Genomic DNA, 24,273 nt, shown 5'->3' with positions numbered 1-24,273 from the left:
TCTGGGGTGTGATAATTGCTTCTTTGAGTACGGTGATAAACTGAAAATAGTTTTCTCTCCAAAACATTAAGGTCACTAAGAAGTTTCCCATGGTAGCAAGTTTTTTTTCCTTTCCTGATAAACACTAAAATAAGTAATTCTAGATTACTAACGTGTCACAGAACATGTATATTTTCCAACCAGCTTGTGCTTGAAGCAAGCTATGACTTAGTTTTATGAGAAATTCAGGTGCTACAGAAGAAACCTTATTAACCAAAGGCCTTTGAAAAGATTGCACCAGGTTGCAGCAGTTTCAACGAGCTTAACAATTGTTTTAGTATAGTGACATCTAGTGGCAAAAGTGTTGTTAAACACAGGACTGCTATAAATTTAATCACTACACTAAAGGGAGGCCATCTTATTTTAAAAATGGCAAAATATGAGAAAGACCTATGATATTTATTACTTTGCCTTTGGCCTATATAACTGCTAACTCTCTGTTGGATTTACTTTATCCTCTTATCATTGGTAAAAATTAATTTTGATACAACATGAGATTTACTGAAATAAAAGAGACTGATACTTTAACTAAAAGTTAGAGAAAAGCCCTCAATTAAAAGAGACGGAAGAGCAAAGCAACCCCAATTGTCAACTGATCCAAAAATCCTGCAAATCAAAACAGACTTTTTGTTCATAAATATTTACTTACTGACACTTTCATACACTGCTAAAAATGTTTAGAAACATGATTACAGGCTGGGTGTGGTGGCTCACGCCCGTAATCCCAGCACTTGGGAGGCCAAGACAGATGGATCACGAGGTCCGGAGTTTGAGATCAGCCTGGCCAACATGGTGAAACTCTGTCTCCACTAAAAATACAAAAATTAGCTGGGCACGGTTGGTGGTGGGCGCTTGTAGTCCCAGCTACTCAGGAGGCTGGGGCAGGAGAATTGTTTGAACCCAGGAGGCAGAGGTTGCAGTGAGCCGAGATTGCACCATTGCACTCCAGCCTGGGTGACACGGCGAGACTCCGTCTCAAAAAAAAAAAAAAAAACAAAAAAAAAAAACATGATTACCAAACGTTTCTTGATGATTTTCATCAGTTTGGAGAACTAAATGATTATCAATCCAAACTAATTCTTTAAAATCTCACTTTGCGTTTCACTGGCTTTCTGTGAAACTGAATTTTGGTGGAAAAAATATTTAAACATTATTAAATACCTAGGACTATGTTGTTATTGTTATTTTAGAGACAGGGTCTCACTCTGTTGTCCATGCTGGCATGCTGTGGTGTCATTGTAGCTCACTGTAGCCTCAAACTCCTGGACTCAAGAGTTTCCCACCTCAGCCTCCTAAGTAGCTGGGACTATAGGACTACTGGCATGCGCCACCATGCCCAGCTAATTTTTAAATTTTTTGTAGAAATTAGGTCTCACTATATTGCACAGGCTGGTCTCAAACTCCTGGCGTCAAGCAATCCTCCTGTCTCAGCTTTTCAAAGTGCGAGGATTACAGGCATGAGCAACTGCACCAGGCCAAATGTGACAGTTTTAAGAGTCCTCTACAGGCTGGGTGTGGTGGTTTACACCTGTAATTCCAGCACTTTGGGAAGCCAAGGTGGGTGGATCACCTGAGGTCAGGGGTTCAAGACCAGCCTGGCCAACATGGCGAATGCCGACTCTACAAAAAAAAGAAAAAAAAAATTAGCCAGGCATGGTGGCAGGCACCTGTAATCCCAGCTACTCGGGAGGCTAGGGCAGGAGAATTGCTTGAACCCAGGAGGCAGAGGTTGCAGTAAACTGAGATGGTGCCACTGCCCTCCAGCCTGGGTGACAGAGACTACATCTCAAAAAAAAAAAAAGAAAAGAAAATTAAAGCAGTACATCTCAAATACGAATCTGGTTAAGTTTTTTTTTTTTCTTTTTGAGACAGTCTTGCTCTGTCACCTAGGCTGGATGCAGTGGTGCAATCTCAGCTCACTGCAACCTCTGTCTCCTGGGTTCGAGAGATCCTCCCACCCTCAGCCTCCTGAGTAGCTGAGATTACAGGCGTGGACCACCACACCCAGCTAACTTTTTTGTTTTTAGTGGAAACGGGGTTTCACCATGTTGGTCGGGCTGGTCTCAAACTCTTGACCTCAATATATCTGCCCACCTCAGCCTCCCAAAGGGCTGGGATTACAGGCATGAGTTACCAAACCCAACCTGGTTAAGAATTTTTTTTGGCATCTTTTTTTGGAGACAGGGTCTCGTTTGCCACCAAGGCTGGAGTACAGTGTTATGAACACAGCTCGATCTCCTAGGCTCAAGCAATCCTCCGGCCTCAGCCTCTCAAGTAGATGGGAGTACAAGCATGCACCACCACACCCAGCTAAACTTTTTTGTGTGTGTAGCAGAGACAGGGTCTCACCATGTTGTTAAGGCTGGTCTCGAACTCCTGGGCTCAAGAAACCCTCCCACCTTGGCCTCCCAAAGTGCTGGGATTAGAGGCATGAACCACTGTGCCTGGCTAGCATCTTTTAATTATATCTTTTAAAATATATATAGAAGAGTTTTAAACTAAGAATACCCTTGGCCAAGCATGGTGGCTCACACCTGTAGTCCCAACACTTTGGGAGGCTGAGGTGGGTGGATCACGAGGTCAAGAGTTAAAGATCAGCCTGGCCAAGATGGTGAAACCCCGTCTCTAGTAAAAATACAAAAATTAGCCAGGCATGGTGGCAGGCACCCGTAATCCCAGCTACTCGGGAGGCTGAGGCAGAGAACTGCTTGAACCCAAGAGGCAGAGGTTGCAGTAAGCCGAGATTGGGCCACTGCCACTGCACTCCAGCCTGGGCAACAGAGTGATACTTTGTCTCAAAAAAAAAAAAAAAAAAAAAAAAAGAATAACCTCTGCAACCCTGCCTTCTCTACGTGGCTACCTCCTACTCATCCCTCAAAGTTCGGCTCAATGTTACTTTCTCTCGGAAGCCTGCCTGAAATTCCCAGGCCAAATTAGTAATTATCTCCTCCATGCCTTCTCTACGCGGCTACCTCCTACTCATCCCTCAAAGTTCGGCTCAATGTTACTTTCTCTAGGAAGGCTGCCTGAAATTCCCAGGCCAAATTAGTAATTATCTCCTCCATGTTTATCTACTCTTTGGGATACGTGGCCAGTATTACTAATATGATTTTATTATGAGTACCTACCTATCTAAATTGTTCACAAAACAATAAGGTCCTAAAGGGCAGCAACTATGTCTTCTATTTTTTTATGTCTGTACTGTCAGACCATACCAGGCACTTAGCAGGTGTTTATCTGTATGTTGCAAAAATGAATGACTAATTAAAGGCTGCTGGCACGAGACTCTTAAGTAAAATGGAAAAAGTGGTATTGGACAGAAAAATATGGATTAAAAACAGGTAGAGTACTCAGAAGGCTTTCACGTTAGTAGTGAGGCTAAATTAAACTAGACAAAGACTGCACCAGATAAGCCCTAATGATATTTTAAAAAAAGCATGGGAAGGGTCCAAATGACTACAAGTAACTTAATAAGTAACTTAACCATAGGCATATGCTAGAATAAAGTCTAGTATCCTTAAAGGAATAAAATGAAATCCAGGCCGGGTATGGTGGTACGTGCCTGTAATCCCAACACTTTGGTGGACTGAAGCAGGTGGATCGCTTGAGCCCTGGGGCGTTGAGGCTGCAGTAAGCCACGATGGTGCCACTGCACTCTAGCCAGGGCAACAGAGCGAGATCCTGTCTCTAAAAGAAAAAAAATTTAATAAAGTAAATTTTAAGGTCAGGCACAGTGGCTCATGCCTGTAATCCCAGCACTTTGAGAGGCCAAGGTGGGCGGATCACGAGGTCAGGAGTTCAAGACCAGACTGGCCAACATGGTGAAACCCTGTCTCTCTAAAAAATACAAAAATTAGCTGGGCATGGTGGCTCGTGCCTGTAATCCCAGCTACTTGGGAAGCTGAGGAAGGAGAATTGCTTAAACCAGGACCCGGGGGGCAGAAGTTGCAGTGAGCTGAGATCGCACCACTGTACTAGAGCCTGGGCTATAGAGCGAGACTCCATCTCAAAAAAAAAAAAAAAATTAAAATTAATGCACTCTAATCCCAACACTTTGGGAGGCCAAGGCAGGCAAATCAACTGAGGTCAGGAGTTTTGAGGCCAGCCCGGCCAACATGGAAAAACCCCGTCTCTACTAAAAATACAGAAATTAGCTGGGCTTGGTGGTGGGCATCTGTAATCCCAGCTATTCAGGAGGCTAAGGCACGAGAATCCCTTGAACCCAGGAGGTGGAGACTGCAGTGAGCTGAGATCATGCCATTGCACTCCAGCCTGGGCAACAAAAGAGAAACTCCATCTCAAAATAAATAAATAAAATAAAATAAAATAAAATAAATGTACTCATGTTTAAAGAGTACAGGAAAACATAAGCATTATTATAAGCAAAGAAGCAAAAGACATTCAAGAAGGAGATTCTAAAGCTGAAAAATATAGCAACTGAAATTAAAAACACCTTGGATAAGATTAAAAGCAGAACAGACATGATGGAAAAGAAAGACCACTAAACATGGAAACACAGCAGTAAAAATTATCCAAAGTAAGAACAGAAAGGAAAAGACTAAAAATAAAAATTGAAAGGTGTGTCAGTGTCCTGTGAGAAAACAGCAAGTGGCCTAACACAGAATTGGAGTCCCACAAAAAGCGGGAGGTGGGAGCAGAATAATACTGGAAGACATAATGACCAAAGTATTTGATTAAAAGTACAAACTGGCCAGGTGCGGTGACTCACGCTTGTAATCCCAGCACTTTGGGAGGCCTAGACAGGTGGATCACAAGGTCAGGAGTTCGAGACCAGCCTGGCTAACATGGTGAAACCTTGTCTCTCCTAAAAATACAAAAATTAGCTGGGCATGGTGGCACATGCCTGTAATCCCAGCTACTTGGGAGGCTGACACAGGAGAATTGCTTGAACCAGGACCCAGGAGGCGGAGGTTGCAGTGAGCCAAGATCGCACCACTGCACTCCAGCCTGGGTTACAGAGCAAGACTGTCTCAATAAATAAATAAATAAATAAATAAGTACAAACCTATGGATCAAAGAACATAGAGAACACATTCACATGAACTCATCATTTTCAATATATAGAAAATACAGGCCAGGCACGGTGGCTCATGCCTGTAATCCCAGCACTTTGGGAGGCTGAGGTGGGTGGGCTGCTTGTGCCCAGGAATTTGACATTAGTCTAGGCAACACTGGGAAACCCCACCTCTACAAAAAATACAAAAAAATTAGTTGGGCGTGGTGGCACATATCTGTAGTCCCAGCCACTTAGGAGCCTGAGGTAGGAGGATTCCTTGAGCCCAGGAGGTCACAGCTGCAGTGAGCCATGATTGTGCCACTGTACTCCAGCCAAGGTGAAAGGGCAAGACCCTGTTGCCAAATATATGAACAAATAAAAATAAACACAGGCGTAGATGTGTGGTGTGAATCTATGGATTCCCTAGCTAAATCTTCTGAGAAGGTCTGGAAATGGATTCTAAATACCACCCTCCACTAAAAGAACCAGGGTTCCTTTAAGAAATGCCTGATTCTAGAGCTTGGGCCATAGAAGAACAAGGTAAGTTTGGAACATTATATTGTGCCAGAAAATAAAGACATTTTCAAACAATAAGGGGACTATGTCAAAAGGACACAGTAAGTTAGACTGAAGATACTGTCACTGGCCAATTTTGGAACATTTTGAGACTGAAAAGAAATAACAACAGATTATATACAATTCACTGGATAAAACAGGACTATTCCACACTGATTTGAATAAATAAATGGGGAGATGAAAAATCTCTTTGCAGTAGAATATAAACTAATAAATATAGAAAGAATGATAAAATTAGAAAACAGCTATTTGGCAGCCATCACAGCATAACTAATTCAAGCAAGAAATATCAATAGATATTATAACTGATGAAATAAAGGTAGATTACAAAACAAGATTTCATGGAGCCTCACAATATCTCTTCAAGAACTTAGTAATTACACCAAAAAATGGCTTTATAATAAAAGTAGACAAAATTTCAGATAGATAAAAACATAACTTTTTTCCAGCTGACCTGTACTGCAAGATATGCTAAAAGAAGTCCTTCAAACTAAAAATAAATGACATCAAATGGAAACTGGAGAAAGGGATTAGGAATTCTGGAAATGTTAAGTATGTGCCTAAACATCACATTCTATATATAGTTATTTTCTTCTCTTAAGAAGAAAAGATGTATTATTGTTTAAAACAAAAAATACGTCTGTGTGTGTGTGTGTGTGTGTGTGTGTGTAAAACCACTATGGGATTTCTAATGTATGTAGATGTAATATATACGAAAGCAATAGCACAAAGAAGTGAGGGTGGGCCAGGCGTAGTGCCTTATGCCTGTAATCCCAGCATTTTGGGAGGCCAAGGCAGGCAGATCACCTGAAATCAGAAGTTTGAGACCAGACTCACCAACATGGTGAAATTCCGTCTCTACTAAAAATAAAAAAATTAGCCAGGCATGGTGATGCACACCTGTAGTCCCAGCCTCTCAGGAGGCTGAGGCACAAGAATCACTTGAACCGGAGAGGCAAAGGTTGTAGTGAGTTGCTGAGATTGTGCCAGTGCACTCCTGTCGGGGCCACAGAGCAAGACTTTTTCTCCAAAAAAAAAAAAAAAAGAAGGAGGGGTGAATGAAACCACACCATTCAAAGGTTCTTATATTTTACCTGAAGTGATACAATAGTAATTCTGAATGAACTATGATAAATTAAGACTATTGTAACCTCTAGAGCAACCACTAAAAAAATAATGCAAAGGAGTACAACTTAAAAAGCCAAAAAAGAAACTAAAATGGAATACGTACTAAAAAAAAAAAATGCAATTGATCTTCAAAGGAGGCAGGAAAGGAGTATAAAAGTAACCAAACGCACACAGCACATATAGAAAATGAAGAGCAAAATGGGAGACCTAAATCAAACCGTATCAATTTACACACCAATTAAAAGGCACACTATCAGCCTAGATACAAAAGCAAAACCCTACTATATGCTGTCTACAAGAGATGCCTTTAAATACAAAGACATAGATAAAAATAAGTAAAGAATAGTAAAAGATATACTATGCAAACAGTAAGTGTAAGAAAGCTGGAGTGGCTATATTGATATAAGACAAACGACTACAAGACAAGGGTAATAACACATAAATAGGCCATTTTCATAAAGATGGAAGGATCTATATAATTAATGTGTATATGCCTAATAATAGACTTTCAAAACACACAAACTAGAAACCAACAGAATACATGGAATAGACAAATTAACAAAAATGGCTGGATATTTGAATGCCTCTTTCATTAAGTAATCAAACTAATGAAATAAATCAATATGGACATATAAGATTTGAACATCACCATTTCTAGACCTAATTGATATTTATAGAACACCACACCCATTAACCACAGAACACATTCAAGTGTACATTACTCGCCCAATAAGATCCAGTGTTTGTTGAATAAATAAAATGAATAAATACAAAATACACAGGTGGAAGATTGAACATGCTGAATTTAAAGTAACAATACTTGACTGCATGGACAAACAGAACAAGAAGTTGAAGCTGGCCAGGTGCAGTGGCTAACACTTATAATCTCAATGCTCTGAGAGGCCAGGGCAGGAGGTCTGCTTGAGCCCAGGAGCTTGAGACCAGCCTGGACAACAAAGTGACACCCTGTCTCTAAATTTAAAAAAAAAATAAGCCATCTGTGGTCCCCAGCTCCTTGCAAGGCTGAGGTAGGAAGATCACTTGAGCCCGGGAGGTCAAGGCTGCAGTGAGCTATGATCGTGCCACTGCACTCCAGCCTGGGTGACCGATCAAGACTCCATCTCGGAAAAAAAAAAAAAGAAAAAAAGTGAAGTTGATGACAGAGTCTTATGATCATCTTGATAACTATATTTCAGAATACTCAAGGCTCTTAGAATCTTGGTTTTCCAGAAAAAAAGCACTAGGCAAAATGCTGTGCAGAAAGGAATAGAGGCTAACGAGTAGATTTAAAAAAAAAAAAAAAAAAAAATCACTATGTAAAATATGGAAAAGAGGAGGAGGATGTGGACTGAGAAGAAAACTTCAGGCATGAAAAGAAAACACTAGTAATCCTCCAAATAAGCAAATATGGATGAAATTATGTATGAGAGCCTGTTCACAAGAACTTCCTGAATGGCAGAGGTATCAAGGCAGTAGGGACAACATGTAGCAGCCATGGAGTAAGTTTGGCAGCAGAAATGAGAAAAGAGAAAGCATGGTAGCCAGGATGGCGACTAAATCGAAAGCGTTTGTCTTTTCTGTTTCTAAGATGGGAAGAGCTGTATATCTGAACAACAAGAAAGAGGTCCACTAAGCTAGTTGCTAGACAAAAAAAAAAACAGGAGCAAAGTCCCAGCAAATGAAAAGAGTAAAACAGAATGGCATTAAGTTTCAGAGAAAGGCATAGATACTTTTTTTTGAGATTTAAGGGAAAGACACAAGAATGGATGCAGGCATACAGAGATTCATGGGAGTAAGGGAAAAAAATCAGGGTGTTCTGGGGAGACTTCACTTTCTCAATCGGTTAAAAGTAACCATTCACCTGGTACTTCCCACTCCGCTGAGTAAGGCTAACACAATGCTGGTAAACAGCCACATTTATTTCTGTTTTTGTTTTTACACACAACTCACACTTCTCTGAATAGCCATGTTTAAAAGCTTAACTGCAGAGCTATTACAAATACAAATCTATAAAGTAATCAGAAATAAGTCATCAATCTTTCAAACATGGTATTTGGGGGAAAACATACTTAGGATCGCCCCTGGGTTTAGAGATTAACTTTAAGCCATTCAGAGAAGACTGTGGCTCTGATTAAGATGCATTCTCTTGTCCCCTCCTTTGGCTGCCATTTTCCAATGCAATGATAAGGCCTGACAGCTGGTAGAGGCAGATGTATGACGAATGCAAAGACTTACTTGTCCGGATGATAGAAGGATGTGAAGAAACTGGTCATTTGAAATCTAGCTCCATCATGCCCTCCTTATCACTCTTTTTCCATTGCTTCATTCTTCCCTAGCTACACTTTCAAGCTCTAATTCTCAATGTGTGTGATTTGAAAGCTTGCACTGCTGTTCCATGAGATTTCCCTCCACTAAGAAAAGCCCTAGGCTCTTCTTATCAAAATCTGCTTCATATGCATCACGTTCTTAACAACCAAACACCAAACTCCCAACAAAGCTGCTGAGTATCACTTCATTATCTACACTGTATGTTTGATTATCCTTACTAGTAACAAGGACAGTCCCTTCCTTAGGCAGAAAGACAGTCTCCTATGTTGTACCTAAGGTCAGCAACAAAAATGGTAGCTCACTTACAAAGGATGTCACATGCACACATGTGTGTAAATATCATCTACTAAGAATAGAATAATTATTTTTGTAACTTTCATATATAAAACATCAATGTTACCTTTCTCTTGTAAATATTTCATTTCTATAGAATGACATACAATAGAATGTACAATATACAAAAACGTAAGTGGTTGAATTTTAAGTAAGAAATCTACAGGGTTTGTTAACTTCTTGGGATCTTGCTAACTTACATGAAATCTACTATTTTGCCTTTGTGTTCTGTCATGGCCATTTGTGGTTACTTTCTAATTTTCTAATCTTTCATTTCCTATAAAATGCTTTACATGTAAAAATAAATTGCTAATTCAGACATTGCTATGAAAAACAGAAATCCCTTTGACTAAAAAAAATTAAAAATAAAAATAACAGATATTTGGATTACGGAGCATAAATTATATTCTGGTATATTTATGCAAAAGGGTTAAGGCCAAAGAAAGAATCTGCTTGCTTATTAAAAATGCAAACATTACCTCAGTCATACAAATAGCCCCAAACTCGCCCAGCCACTGCCTCTGCAGATCACCCACCAGCATTAGCATTACATCATATGACATTATGAAACAATAGTGAACTCTGTGTAATACTTGAATATATTGTTTTGAAAGAATAAACTGTCATTAACTTGAATAAAAGCTTTCTGAAATCAAACCTGGGGGGTACAGCCTTCACTGTGTGGCCTTTTTGCTATTTTGAGGAATGGCCTCATCCTGAAAGCAGGAAAAGGAGAAAAAGAGATCAGAGTATAAAGGCGACAGTGATGCGTGGCCCCTGCAGCAGCCCAGCGGGCAGAGGGCAGGGCTTTTAATTATCAGGCAGAACAATGGCAAAGCAGGAGGCTCTGCAACAAATGCTGCACCTAAAAACCCAAACAACCTCATACCCATCACGCAAGTTCCCAGTATATCCTAGTGATTTTTATAATGGGCTTTGCTACATTCAGAAACTAAGTCTTATTCTACGCCCTGATGCAATCTTAAAATGTGCTATAACTTACAGCCATGTGATTTTAGGTAATTAATTTAAGCTCTCTAGGCCTCAATATTTTAATCTATAAAAATGAAAAGAACAGCTGGGCACAGTGGCTCATGCCTGTAAATCCAGCACTTTGGGAGGCCGAGTCAGGCGGATCACAAGGTCAGGAGTTCAAGACCAGCCTGGCCAACATAGCAAAACCCCGTCTCTACTAAAAATACAAAAATTAGCTGGGCATAGTAGTGGGCATCTGTAATTCCAGCTACGCAGGAGGCTGAGGCAGAAGAATCACCTGAACCTAGGAGGCGGAGGTTGCAGTGAGCCGAGATCATGCCATTGCACTCCAGCCTGGGTGACAAGAGCAACACTCCATCCCAAAAAAAAAAGGAAAGAACAATAGCTATTATGCAGAAGTACAGTGGCTGGGGGGGCGGCGCAGAATAAGACAGGATTTTTATAATTATACTTATCATTTCCACCCAATATTATTCCCCTTTGCCTATCTTTCCTAATCACAGCCCAAGATGTTTCGTCTTCACAGGTGAAACATGAGCATCGCCTTAAATGCTCACTGGCTTTTTGTTGGCTATAGTCTGGCCACAGCCACATGTTGTCATTTCTAGATTCATGCCACTCTCATCAAGAGGGGGTGGGGAGGGATGAATTATAGAAACTACTTTCTGTAGTATTTTTTAAATCGTGGCAGGGCATGGTGGCTCATGCCTATAGTTTCAGCACTGTGGGAGGAGCACGGGAGTCCGGAGCTCGAGACCAACATGGGTAACAGAGTGAGACCCAGTCTCTACAAAAAAACATGTCTTTTAATTAGCCGGGTGTGGTGGTTCACACTGCAGTCCCAACTACTCTGGAAGCTGAGGTGGGAGGATCACTTAAGCCCAGGAGGTTGAGGCTGCAGTGAGCCATGATCTCATCTCTACCTGCCTTAACCAAATCCCAGATAACCTGTTCCTGTAACCTGCTCCTTACTAACCTTTCTCCTTCCTACACCTATTCTCAGTGTTCTTAATAACCAAGCCTCAAAGAGGTGGAAAAACAAAGCCAGGACAACATAATAGTTGGTGGCAAAGTCCCAGTTAAAACTCATTTATCAATGCAACCAGGTCCAGTTGTATTGCACTGAATTAACTGCATCACATTAATTATTCACTTTTAGGGCACTCTAAAAGTGATTATTTATTTTGAGACTGAGTCTTGCTCTGTTGCCTAGATTGGAGTGCAGTGATGCACTCTTGGCTTGCTGCAACCTCCACCTCTTGGGCTCAAGCAATACTCCCACCTCAACTACAGTAGCTAGAACTACAGGTGTGCAACACCATGCCCAGCTAATTTTTGTATTTTTTTGTAGAGACAGGATTGTGCCATGTTGACCAGGCTAGTCTCGAACTCCTGTGCTCAGGTGATCCAACCAGAGTCACCATGCCCAGCCTTCAGCGATGACTTTAAATCTGAGGTTAGCTTCCCTTAACACCAAGTCTTCTCCTAGATATTTCCCCTACTAGTGATTATCATGAAAGGAGTTACAGTTGACCCTTGAACAACATGGGTCCGAACTACATGGGTCCACTTATATGCGGATCTTCTTCTGCCTCTGCTATCCCTAAGATAGCAAAACCAACCCCTCCTTTTCCTCCTTCTTGGCCAACTCAGCATGAAGACAATGATGAAGACCTTTATGATGATCTACTTCCACCTAATGAATAGTTAATATACTTTTTCTTCCTTATAATTTTCTTTTGAGACCAAGTCTCGCTCCATCACCTAGGATGGAGTGCAGTGGCACAATGTGGGCTCACTGCAACCTCCACCTCTCAGGTTCTGAGATCAAGTGATTCTCATGCCTCAGCCTCCCAAGTGGCTGGGACTACAGGTGCACACCACCACACCCAGGTAATTTTTGTAATTTTAGTAGAGACAGGGTGTCACTATGGTGGCCTGGCTGGTCTCAAATTCCTGACCTGAAGTTATCCCCCCGCCTTAGCCTCCCAAAGTGCTGGGATTACAGGCATGAGCTACCGCGCCTGGCCTTCCTTATAATTTTCCTAATACATTTTCTTTTCTCTAATTTACTTTATTGTAATAATGCAGTTTATAATACATATAACACAAAAGATGTGTTAATCAACTGTTTATGCTATCAGTAAGGTCTCTACTAAACAGAAGGCTATTAGTAGTTAAGTTTTGGGTAAGTTGAAAGTTATAGGTAGCTTTTGTTTTTTTTGGGGTTTTTTTGAGATGGAGATTCACTCTTGTTGCCCAAGCTGGAGTGCAATGTCTCGATCTCGGCTCACTGCAACCTATACCTCCCGGGCTCAAGCAATTCTCCTGCCTCAGCCTCCCAAGCAGTTGGGATTACAGGTGCACACCACCATGCCCAACTAATTTTTTGTATTTTTAGTAGAAACGGGGTTTCACCATATTAGCAGGCTGGTCTTGAACTCCTGACCTCAAGTGATCGGCCCTCCTCGGCCTCCCAAAATGCTGGGATTACAGGTGTGAGCCACCATGCCCAGCCTATATGCAGATTTTTTTTACTGCAGGATCGGGAAGGGAATACCCATAACCCCCAAGTTGTTCAAAGGTCAGTTATATTTCAAATGACTAAAAAGCTAATCCCTGAAAAGTATTAACTATATTTCAAACTTCTATTTAATATTTTGAGTATTTCCCTAAAGTGGAGACAAAAGTTGGTCACATAAGGTCCCACCCAGGACTAGAAGAGTTTAGGAGAAGAGAGAACGAAAATAACAGGTAATAGGGGCATGAAAACTCTGGTTGTGGGCAGCACTACACGCAACTCCAGAAGGGACGGATTATAGAACACAGTGTCCAACTCTAAATTTCTAAAAATAAAAGCCATCTATGTCTTTTAATCTGATCGTACAAGGAAATGTAAAGACGGAAATTTCATTAATGTTGGCCTTTTTTTCTTTTTTTTTTTTTGAGATGGAGTCTTGCTCTGTCGCCCAGGCTGGTGTGCAATGGCGTGATCTCGGCTCCCTGCAACTGCAACCTCCGCCACCTGGGTTCAAGCCCTTCTCCTGCCTCAGCCTCCTGAGTAGTTGGTACTACAGGCATGTACCACCACACCCAGCTAGTTTTTTGTATTTTTAGTAGAGACAGGGTTTCACTGTGTTAGTCAGGATAGTCTCCATCTCCTGACCTTATGATCCGTCTACCTCAGCCTCCCAAAGCGCTAAGATTACAGGCGTGAGCCACCACGCCTGGCTGGCTTATTTTGTTTTTGAGAAAGGGTCTCGCTCTGTCACCTAGGCTAGTGTGTAGTGACATGACTACTGTTCACTGTACCCTCAACCTCCCGGGCTCAAGCGATCCTCCTACATCAGCTTCCCAAGTAGCAGGGACGACAGGCATGGTGCCACAATGCCTGGCTAATTTTTTGTATTACCTGTAGAGACAGAGTCTCACTATGTTGCCCAGGCTGGTCTTGAACTCAAGTGATCCTCCTGCCTTACCCTCCCAAAGTGCTGAAATTACAGATGTGAGCCACCATGCCCTACTATATTGTTGGCTTCTTTAGAGAATCACATTATTCCTCAAAATCTTGAAAACTAAGAAGATGAGTAGGCCAGGCATGGTAGCTCACACCTATAATCCCAGCACTTTGGGAGGCTGAAGGGGATGGATCATCTGAGGTCAGGAATTCAAGACCAGCCTGGCCAACATGGTGAAACCCCATCTACTAAAAATAAAAAAAACAAACTTAGCAGTGCGTCAGTAATCCCAGCTACTTCAGGAGGCTGAGGCAAGGGAATCACTTGAACCCAGGAGGCGGCGGTTGCAGTGAGCCACGTCATTACACTCAAGCCTGGGTGGCAACAGCAAAAACTGAGTCTCAAAACAAAAGGAGCCAAAATGTTTACCAAAGTCTAACCCTGAACCTGCAGGGAAGAAATTGAAAGCTTGTATTTCCTTATCCATGAAACAGATGAAGCTCTGGTAAGAATGAGACAATATATGGATCAGCTATAAAGCATCATTTTTGTTTTTTAAATAGTGTTGAACAGTGTAATATAGAATTTGACATCAGTGAAGAAGGTTCAAGTTCAACTTCTCTATATATCAGTTGCCTGATCTTACCCCAATCAGTGAAACACATTTAATGATATAAGAATTAAAGGGATGATATGTGTATGAGGAGCGGCATTTTAATGCAAATAGTTATGGAAATGTAATTTTTTTTCCTTTTTTTCTTTATTTTGCTGCCATGACTTGGATACCAACCGAGGTAATAATGTAAGATGTTTTACACTGTATTATGCCAAGTTAAGTAAACCAGGGTCATATGTTCATTATTTCCTAATCTTTGGTCGGGGGGGGTGAGGGAAGAGGAAACTGAAGGACTCTTATAGCAGAAACACCGGTTAATATAAAATCATCTCCACTACTTAATGGAGATATGAAAATTATAAAGTTATGGCCTTCGTGTCCAAAGGTAACTGCCACAATACATGCTAATTGGGTGGGTAATCTCTCTTCTCAAACACACATTCTTCTCTCATATAAAACAGCCACCAACGGCCAGGCACAGTGGCTCACGCCTATAATCCCAGCACTTTGGGAGTCCAAGGCAGGTAGATAACCTGAGGTCAGAAGTTCAAGCCAGCCTGACCAACATGGAGAAACCCTGTCTCTACTAAAAATACAAAATTAAAATTAGCTGGGCGTGGTGATGCATGCCTGTAATCCCAGCTACTCGGGAGGCAGAGGTTGTGGTGAGCCGAGATCACACCATTGCATCCAGCCTGGGTAACGAGTGAAATGCCATCTCGGGAAAAAAAAAAAAAAAAGCCACCAGGATTAATTACAAGTGTATCAGTAGTAATGGAGATTTTCTCTATGGATCTGAACTAGTCCACCCACTGTCCGGATCACAAATAAGAATGAAAATCTTTTCATGGGAATATAACAGGGAAGGACCATTTCCAACCTCATTCATTCACTTACTTAGTCCCTATTTTATACCAGGTTCTATTACAAGTGCTAGGAATTCAACAGTGAGCAAAAGAGAAAATACCAGCCATCATGGAGCTCACATTCTAACAGAGAAATACAGACAGGAAACAAATTTGCAGTAGGTCAGTGGTAATTAAGTGCTATAGAGGAAAACAGGTAGGGATAGGGGCTGCAATTTTAATTAAGGAAATCAAGAAAGGCTTCCCTGAGAAGATGCCATTTTAAGCAAAGACCTAAAAGAGATGAGACAGCAAGGTGCATAGATACGTAGGGAGAAAGTAGTAGGGCTACACAAACCTCTCCAGCAAGTTCAGATAAAACAAAATACAATCCTTTACCTTTCAAGAGGGGCTGGAAGGTTGGAATCTCTTGCAACTTGATGACATCGGGATCGTTGCTGACATTCCGTGAGGCCTGGGAGCCCTGAGCTACAACCACAATATCATCCATCTTGGCTCTATGCTTGGCTGGTGAAGGAGTCACTGAAAATAAAGTTACACTGCTTAGGAAATGCATATTAGTTAGGTACCTCTGCCTCACCAAAGCAGTTTTTGGTGTAGTGATTAAAAAAAATAATTTTATACAATGTAACTATTTTGCAGTGGGGGTTGGGATGACGGAGAATAAATTATAGAAACTATTTTCTATAGTATTTTTTAAACCTCAGGCTGGAGCCAGGCACAGTGGCTCCTGCCTATAATACCAGCGGAAGGCGGGGGAGGGCAGATCACCTGAGGTCAGGAGTTTGAGACCAGCCTAGCCAACACAGTGAAACCCTGCCTCTACTAAAAATACAAAAATTAGCCGGGCGTGGTAGCACATGCTTGTAATCCCAGTTACTCACAAGGCTGAGGCAGGAGAATCACTTGAGCCTGAGAGGAAAGAGGTTGTAGTGAGCTGAGATGGTGCCACTGCACTCAAGCCTGGGTGACAGAGTAAGACTCTGTCTCAAAAAAAAAAAAAAAAAAAAAAAACACCACAACTCAGGCTGGGTGTGGTGGCTCATGCCTGTAATCTCAGCACTTTGAGAGGCTGAGGTGAGAGGTTCACTGGAGTCCAGGAGTTCGAGATCAACCTGGACAACATAATGAGACCCTGTCTCTACAAAAAAAAATTGTTTTAATTAGCCAGGTGTGGTGGTACACGCTGTAGTACCAGCTACTTGGGAAGCTGGGATGGGAGGATCACTCGAGCCTAGGAGGTCAAGGCTGCAGTGAGCCATGATCACACCACTGCATGGGTAAGAGAGGAAGAGTCTCAAAAACAAAACAACAACAACAAACTCCAGACATTACAGGATTTTATTTTGAGACGGAGTCTTGCTCTGTCACTTAGGCTGGAGTACAGAGACACAATCTCGGTTCACTGTAACCTTTGCCTCCTGGGTTCAAGTAATTCTCCTCCCTCAGCCTCCAGAGTAGCTGGGAGTAGAGGTGTGCACCACCACCCCCAGCTAATTTTTGTATTTTTAGTAGAACCGGGGTTTTACCATATTGGCCAGGCTGGTTCGAACTCCTGACCTTGTGATCCACCTGCCTGAGCCTCCCCAAATGCTGGGATTACAGGCATGAGCCACTGCACCCATCCCATTACAGGATTATATAATATAAATGAACTTCTTTTGTTTTCAGCACACAAAAGTATAGGCAGATTGTTTTTACTTTCTCCTTTAATTCTCCTGTTATCTTGATATATATCCCTATTTCTAAAATGAGAAATAAAGGGTACATAATTTGACTGTGACTTGCCCAAAGTCAACAGTGCTAGAAGCAGTTAGGAAAGGAATTAGAGATTTGTAAATTATTGGTACACAAGGCCCATCTCTGCGACACTGTAGTTGCAAAGCTGTCTATGTACCCTATCGCATCAGGCCAGCTATGTTTAGTAAGTCTAGGAAAAACCCTGTCTCAACTCCCAAATGATGGGCCTATTCCTGAGGCTTCAGCCTCCTCACTTTTCTTTTTTTTTTTTGAGTCAAGGTGGCTGGGCACGGTGGCTCACACCTGTAATCCCGGCACTTCAGGAGGCCGAGGTGGGCAGATCACTTGAGTAACAATGAAACCCTATCTCTACTAAAAATACAAAAATTAGCCAGGCGAGGTGGCAAGCACCTGTAATCCCAGCTACTCCGGAGGCTGAGGCAAATTGCTTGAACCCAGGAGTCAAGAGGTTGCAGTGAGCCGGGATCATGTCACTGCACTCCATGCTAGGCAACAGTGAAACTCTGTCTCAGAAAAAAAAAAAAAGTCACGGTCTGACTACATTGCCCAGGCTGGATTTAAAGTCCTGGGCTCCAGCAATCCTCCTCCCTGGCCTCCTGAGTAGCTAGGACTACAGCCCCTCACTCTTAAAATTGTAACATTAGTCCAAGAAGGGCAAAAATAGCCAGTAAGTCCATTCTAGGCTGAGGCAAAAATCAGACATTTGGAGGACAAAGAGGGAGATCAATTCAGGTTCCTTGGGAGAATGTAATCTATTTGGAGGGAAGTGATTCAAATTATAAAGAACTACCTAGACCAAAAATCATCCCCTCCCCCAAATATCTTCCAGACTGAGGCAAGAATGAATCTTTAAAGTGTTTTATGCTCTAGAAGGTAATATTCCCAGGTTCATTATAGTCACATCTCAAAAGTTAATCCAGGGATGCCATAGAACTGCTTTGTCTCCTGGAAGCTCATCTCCCGAGACTTAGCATTCACCCTTTTAGAAAAATCTCTGCTGCTTTTCTTTTCAAGAAATATTTCTTAACTACTTTTGATAATTTACCTAACATTTTACAAAAGCCATACCAGAAATCTTTCCTGCTGCAAATTAAGTGTGATTCCTCCTTCCCCAGATGCCAGAGGAAACGGGACTTCAAAACATTCTTGCCAGCCTCTACCACCTTATCTGTAAAATGGGATTACTGCAAAAATTACATGTAAATGTATGTAAAGTACTTGACACAAAGTAAGAGGTAAATTCTAACATCAGAAATGAGTGAATGCTGTTGGTTCATGGGCAAGCAAACATATTAAAAAGATGCCACACCTCCTCCCCCCAAAATATGTTTCTATCCTGCCACAGAGGCAAAAATGAAAGAGTTCATAATTATTGTATTTGTTATAACAGATATGATACTCTGGGCCTTCCAAGGAAATAGAAAAACGTAGCAAAGCTAGTAGATACTGCTCACCATTCAAAGCTGCCCCAATCCAGCCCCCAGAATGTAGGTCTGAATTAGTCTTGAAGGTCACACTTCAGTGTGAAACACCCTGAGATCTATCAGCTTGCTTATTTCTGAATTACAGAGCCTATCAAGAATAGAGAACTTCTAAAATCGGAGACTCTTTTTAGGCCCCGGATTTAACCAATTTGCATTAGCAACCCCGGAGCTTATCCAAAGCACTGCCAGCTGGGTGTGTGGGTAACAAAAAAAAGCAGCAAATGATCCTCAATTAAACATCAGCTGTTTTATTTATTGAACACTCACTATATTGCAAACACAATAATCCTCCCATTCTTGTCTCAAACGCTTAGAGGAATCTAAAAATCATAGACAGGGGACAACAATGGAAAACACCAGAGCCTGTTTGGCCAACCTCTACAATATTAGAAAAGGGACCAAGACACCTTCTGAGAAGAAAAATCTGTTTCTGGAGACCTTTGCACTCAAGGGTTCAAAGCAAGTGGATACCTATCACATACCCCTTCAGAAAAATAACCTCTAAAACCTGTTTTTAAGAAACTGCCTGTTCTAAGAGGTCCTATAATCCATCCACTGTGTGAGCCAAATCTCACTACATCAGCCATGAGCACTAGAGCCAAAAATTAATTAGGTCGTCTTTTAAATAGTAGGCTGTAGCTGGGAGAAACGGCTGTTTTGAAAATAATGGGCACCGGCGCCCACGCTGGCTTAGCTTGCAGTCACAGGCACTTCCATTAGGGGAATCGAGGCCAAGACAAATGGTGACTTTTTTTTTCCCCCTAATAGCATGGTATGAGGGCTTTCTGTGCGTTCCCGATCGCCGTCCCAGACCCCACTACGCTGGGAGGCAGCCCGCGCTCTGCAAGCGGACAGGGCGGGCTGGAGGAGGGTGGGAGGTTAGGACACCGACCTGAGGAGTTCAGATCGTTGGATCGGCTCTCGGCCTCGGAGCTCTGCTCACTGCCCATGGTGCTGGCAGCGGTGGCAGCAGAAGAACGGCGGGCCAGGCGGTCACCGCTCCGGCGGCGGGCGACAGGGCAGGGGCCAGGGACCGGGACGGGGAGGCAAGGCAGAGTCTGCGCGCCGCGGCGAAACTAATCTGTGGGGCTGACGCGACCAGTTCACGCTGGGGCCTGGGCGGCGGGAGAAGGAGAGGCCCTATTTGGGGAACAGAAACGCAAGAAGGCGCGGCGCGAATGCACGCGGCTCGCCCTCCATCTTTCGGGGAGCCCTAAGAGAAGAGGCAGATAACACTCGCTTTGCCGCACCTGCGGCCGGCGGGCGGCGCCGCTTTCACTCACTGGTTCAAGCGCCGAAAGCTCGCTCCTTCCGGGACGCGAATGGGCGGTGCCGGCTACGCCCGACCGTCAGTTCCGGGTTATGAGACCCCGCCCCCGGCCCGAGGGAGAGGTGTGGAGACCCGCTCCTGCGATTAGGTGCAACGCCGCCTCGAAGGGCCTGACCTCCTCGTAGCCAGAACTGCCGAAAAGGGTAAGCCTTTTCCTGTTGTAATCATGGTCACCTTTAAAACACCACCCACACTGTTAAGTTCTTCAACACCCACGTGTGAGAACAACTTTACAAATTAGGTATTTTTAACCCTGTTTTACAGATGGAGAAAGAATCCTAGATAGACTCGGGATTCGAACCCACAACAGCCTGGATGCAAAGCTCATTTTTAATTCTGAAGAGCTGGGAGTTTAGCAGTGGACGACCAAACAGACAAAAAAATACCAGAAGACGGTGAAAGAAGCAGCTGGAAATGAGAGAAAAATTTAAAAATGGAAAATGCTGATTCATGTATTAGGAAGTGCGCACCTTTAAAGAGAAGTGAAGGACCTTTTTGGCTAGGCGCTTTTTGGGGTCCTTGACAGTTATCAACAAGTCACTCTGAAGCTAACAAAAGGCGAAGAGGGAGTACAGGTAATCCAAAAACTGCCACTTTTGCCAGGGCAAGGCAGTAGACCTAGCAATGCAATGCCATCAAGGAGTTAGCTGGCTGTGGAATTCTCCGAACTTTGCTACTCATTTTATATTTATGTTGTTTGCATCAAGAAATTACAAGCAAATCCCTTGAGATTTTACATGCATAAAACATAATGTTAGGAGTGTCAAGTTGACAAAAAATGATTTTTTAAGTCCCTTCCACTCTACTATATCACAAACATTTTCCCTGTTTTACCTTATTTAATTTTTGCAACAACCCTGAGGCCTGTAAATGGGTTACTCCTCCATGGTCAGCAGGTGGTAAGTGGTGGAACTATTCAGGACTGTCTGATGCTCTTTCCTCTACTCACCACTGCAATACAATGAGAAAAAACCAAGTGAATCTAAGTACAGTGTTCCCTGGGAATATGAAGATAAAACTTAAAAACTGCCTGAGAGATCAGGGTGGGCTTTTAGAAGGTTGTGTCTGACTAGTCTTGAGGTTTACATAAACCACACCAGGCTGATGGGACTGGGAAGATCCCACTAAGCAGTGAGACCATTCCCTTCTGGAGAGTCCTTGCTTCCTCTCCCAGATTCCCCTCTTTGAGGGGTAGGTGAGAGAGGAGGTTAAAGGGGTGAGGGATGGAGAATCACTCATTCTGGCTCTTGTTGCCTCTTTTCCACATAAAAGTATATTTGCCTTGTGTTCCATACACTAGTCCATACTGATATGATGGTGTTTTTTATGCTTCCCTTTGGATAAACATTTCATTCTTAAAAGGATATTCTATCCCATCAACTCATGAATGGATAAAGTGTAGTATATCCATATAATGGAATATTTATTCCACCAAAATAAGGGAAAGATATGATACTGATACATGCTACAACATAGATTAACCTTGACAACATTATTCAATATGAAAAAGGCCTGTCACAAAAGACCACATATTGTATATTCCATTTATATGAAATGTCCAGGAGAGGCACGACAGAGAGAGAAATAACATTAGCGTTGCCTAAGGACAAGGAGGGGTGGGTGGAAAGGAAAAGTAGACTATTATTGGCTATGAGGTTTCTTTCTGGGGTTGATGAAAATGTTCTAAAATTGTAGCGATGCATGCACAACTCTGAATATATTAAAAACCACTGAAGAGTACACTTTTATGAGGTTAAATTGTATGGTATACAAATTCTATATCCATAAAGCGATATTCAGAAAAAGAATATATGAAGATAAAATTCCTTCCTTCACTGGCTCAACATTTCTTGGGAACCTGTAATGTACTAGGCACTTGATACAGACTAAGAATAAAAAATTCAACAAGACCCAGTCCCTGTACTTAGGAAGCTTACAGTCTGGTGGCAAGAAAATTAAATGAGCATTTATATAACATAAGGAGTCTGCTGGAGGAGCTTTAAAGCTAGGAAACATTTGAGATTGATGTCTTTTAGCACCTTTAAAATCCCTTCTACATAAGCAGCAAACTGTATTATTGAATATGTAATAACTAGCAATTGAACAGCCTTTTCGAGTTTATAAGCCTACAGGTCTATATGTTAGACCTGCCTAAAAAGCCTACAGGTCTATATGTTAGACCTGCATTAAAAAAGTGGTATCTACTTTATGTTACTTTATATGACTTGCATTTCCTAATGTCACAGAAAAATTAAGTGATTTATTCTTGGTCACACGACTAGTAAGTAATAAAACCAGGACTCGTTTTCAAAACTCATCATGCCTCTGTCCATTCCAGACTGGCTCCTCTTCGTGTGTCTTTATATGACCTGATACTCCCATCCAACCAGGCTCCCAAGCCAGAAGCCTGCTTACTCTCAGCACCACATCCAACCAATCATTGTGTCTTGGAGAGACTCTCCTCTTAATTTCTCTTATATCTCCATGCCCATTTCAGGGCCTTATCACTTCCCTTTCTTGGAAGAGAGACCTTTGGCCTCACGTCCTTCAATCCATCCCTCCTGTGGCAGGTAGAGAAAATTTTCTAGAATATTAATTAGGTCTCTGAATACAGGCTTTCTAGAGATCTTTTTCATTAATACTTTTTAAATACCTTTAAGGTAGTTACATCATGTTTCTTCATTGGATTTGAAAAACTTGAAGCCATAAAAATATTAGTTTGGTGTGTATTGGGGAAAATAGCTAAAAGTCTAATTTTTACCCATTTAGACTTTGTTATTTCCTTGTATAAAGTGACAGATCGGGGCTCTTGTATCAGTGCCAGCTGTAATGTTTTTAAATGCAGTGGATGCCTTCTATTGTCTTCCTATTTTTGATAATGCAGATTGTTGGGAAATCTATAAGGAAGTAACTGATTCCAGGCAAATTGTTTTCTTCCTTCTACCCACCCCAGTCCCTACCCATCACCTTTTAAGAACATAGTACGCCAGTGTAACGTGGGAACCATTGAGATTGTATTTGCCCTGAGTATTAAAGCTAGCTTAGCAAAATATTTTTAAAAGCATATTGGTAAATGATACCCATAAAATTAAATTAGATATATTTTGTTTAATTATTTTAAAATGCAAAATATATTGATATTTATTAATCATTGGATTTAGGAAAAGGGACAGATTTTTGGTGAACCTGACTTGTGGCAGATGGTAAGGAATATTATAAAACATTTGGATGAGAACAATCAGGGCAAACTACATTTTTCTGTTACACTGGTAATCATTTGACAATTGATTTACCTCAGTGTTTAACAGTTTTTTGTTTTATTTTGTTTTTTAAATAATAACTAATTGTCAAACACTGATAGAGATGCAGATTTTGGTGGGGGGAGGTGGTGGGTGAGATAATCACTTCACCAACTGCAGTGCATTTGTGTGTTTTTAACCCTCAGAGAATTCCGCATTTTAGGGTACTTGAGGCTGACTTGCAAATTAAAGTTTCAAAGTAACCTTTTTTTCCATTGTAAATATTTCTGTAAATACTACCAATTGGAAATTAGAACAGTAGAGTACTTTTCTGAATCCAATCCTATTTTTATTTTATACAGGATTTCTCAGCTGTGATCTTTGGAGCAAAAACCAACGGCAGGAAAAAAATAGTTTGTACCAGTTTCATGAAGTATGTCTTTGGGTTTTTGTAAATAATTTTAACTCAAATAAAATTGCTACTTTCAAACACATGTTGTCTTTAAATAAGTCTATTGACCTATTTTGGAGGACAAAGTGCCACAAACTATATAGCTGACTCTAATGGGAAATACACTGTGTCACTTAACACACATTTAACCAGTTTTTGTTAAATACCACGTATTTCTCCATGTTTTTACTAATACTTACCTGAATATAATGTTAGGCCGATTAGGGACTGGATTTTCAGTTAGGCCCTTGGTATACTTACTGTGCTGAATTAGGTATTTTTTGCTTCTATGAGTATGATCCAAGACTTCTTTGCATCTTTGCGTCTGAGGTTTTATAGTGCTTTTTAGTTTTTCAGTTTTCTTCTTAGTTGTCAGCCTTTAGGCTTCCTGCATTTACCACAAGTAGATTCCTCAACCTCTTCTTACTGCTTTTAGCCACAAAACTAGATTGAAGGATCTTTCCTGGGAGTTTCCATCTATTCTCCCCACTTAAACATGACCATGTAAGAGTGGTTTCAGGATGCAGGCTATGGATAGAAAGACAAATCACACATAAAATTTGAATCCTTTTTCTGATACATGTTTATTGACTTTGAGTAAATTCTTGAACCATTAAGAAAATGAAGGCCAGGCATGGTGGCTCACGCCTG

At 41.6% G+C, this 24,273-nt stretch overlaps 1 protein-coding gene and 1 long non-coding RNA gene across 4 annotated transcripts in view; one reads left to right on the top strand and one right to left on the bottom strand.

Annotated features, from left to right (window-relative positions):
* The window catches only part of BORCS5 (BLOC-1 related complex subunit 5), a 123,937-nt gene extending 104,021 nt beyond the window's left edge, over positions 1–19,916 (bottom strand). For 2 of the 3 annotated variants that reach the window (XM_064377689.1, XM_012447644.2), the window contains exons 1-2: positions 19,495–19,579; positions 15,736–15,879 (exon numbers count right to left, since the gene is read on the bottom strand). In XM_064377689.1, the coding sequence (XP_064233759.1) occupies positions 15,736–15,879; positions 19,495–19,552 (202 nt within the window). In that variant the 5' untranslated portion in view covers positions 19,553–19,579. Of the gene's footprint in view, positions 1–15,735; positions 15,880–19,494; positions 19,580–19,885 lie in introns of those variants that run through there. The other variant, XM_012447645.2, reaches the window with a different exon arrangement.
* A 72-nt stretch (positions 19,917–19,988) lies between these two features.
* On the top strand, positions 19,989–23,665 carry LOC105713840 (uncharacterized). The gene is made up of 3 exons (XR_010342928.1): positions 19,989–20,075; positions 20,197–20,507; positions 23,534–23,665. It is a non-coding gene; the product is annotated as an uncharacterized LOC105713840 (long non-coding RNA).
* Positions 23,666–24,273: the final 608 nt, after the last annotated feature.

Source organism: Aotus nancymaae, unplaced genomic scaffold (genome assembly GCF_030222135.1).
Source record: "Aotus nancymaae isolate 86718 unplaced genomic scaffold, 86718_ANA_hifiasm-v0.15.2.pri h1tg000016l, whole genome shotgun sequence".
Taxonomy (NCBI): Eukaryota; Metazoa; Chordata; class Mammalia; order Primates; family Aotidae; genus Aotus; species Aotus nancymaae.
Note: the sequence above shows the minus strand (reverse complement) of the source record. Positions and strands in the feature narration are given on the sequence as shown.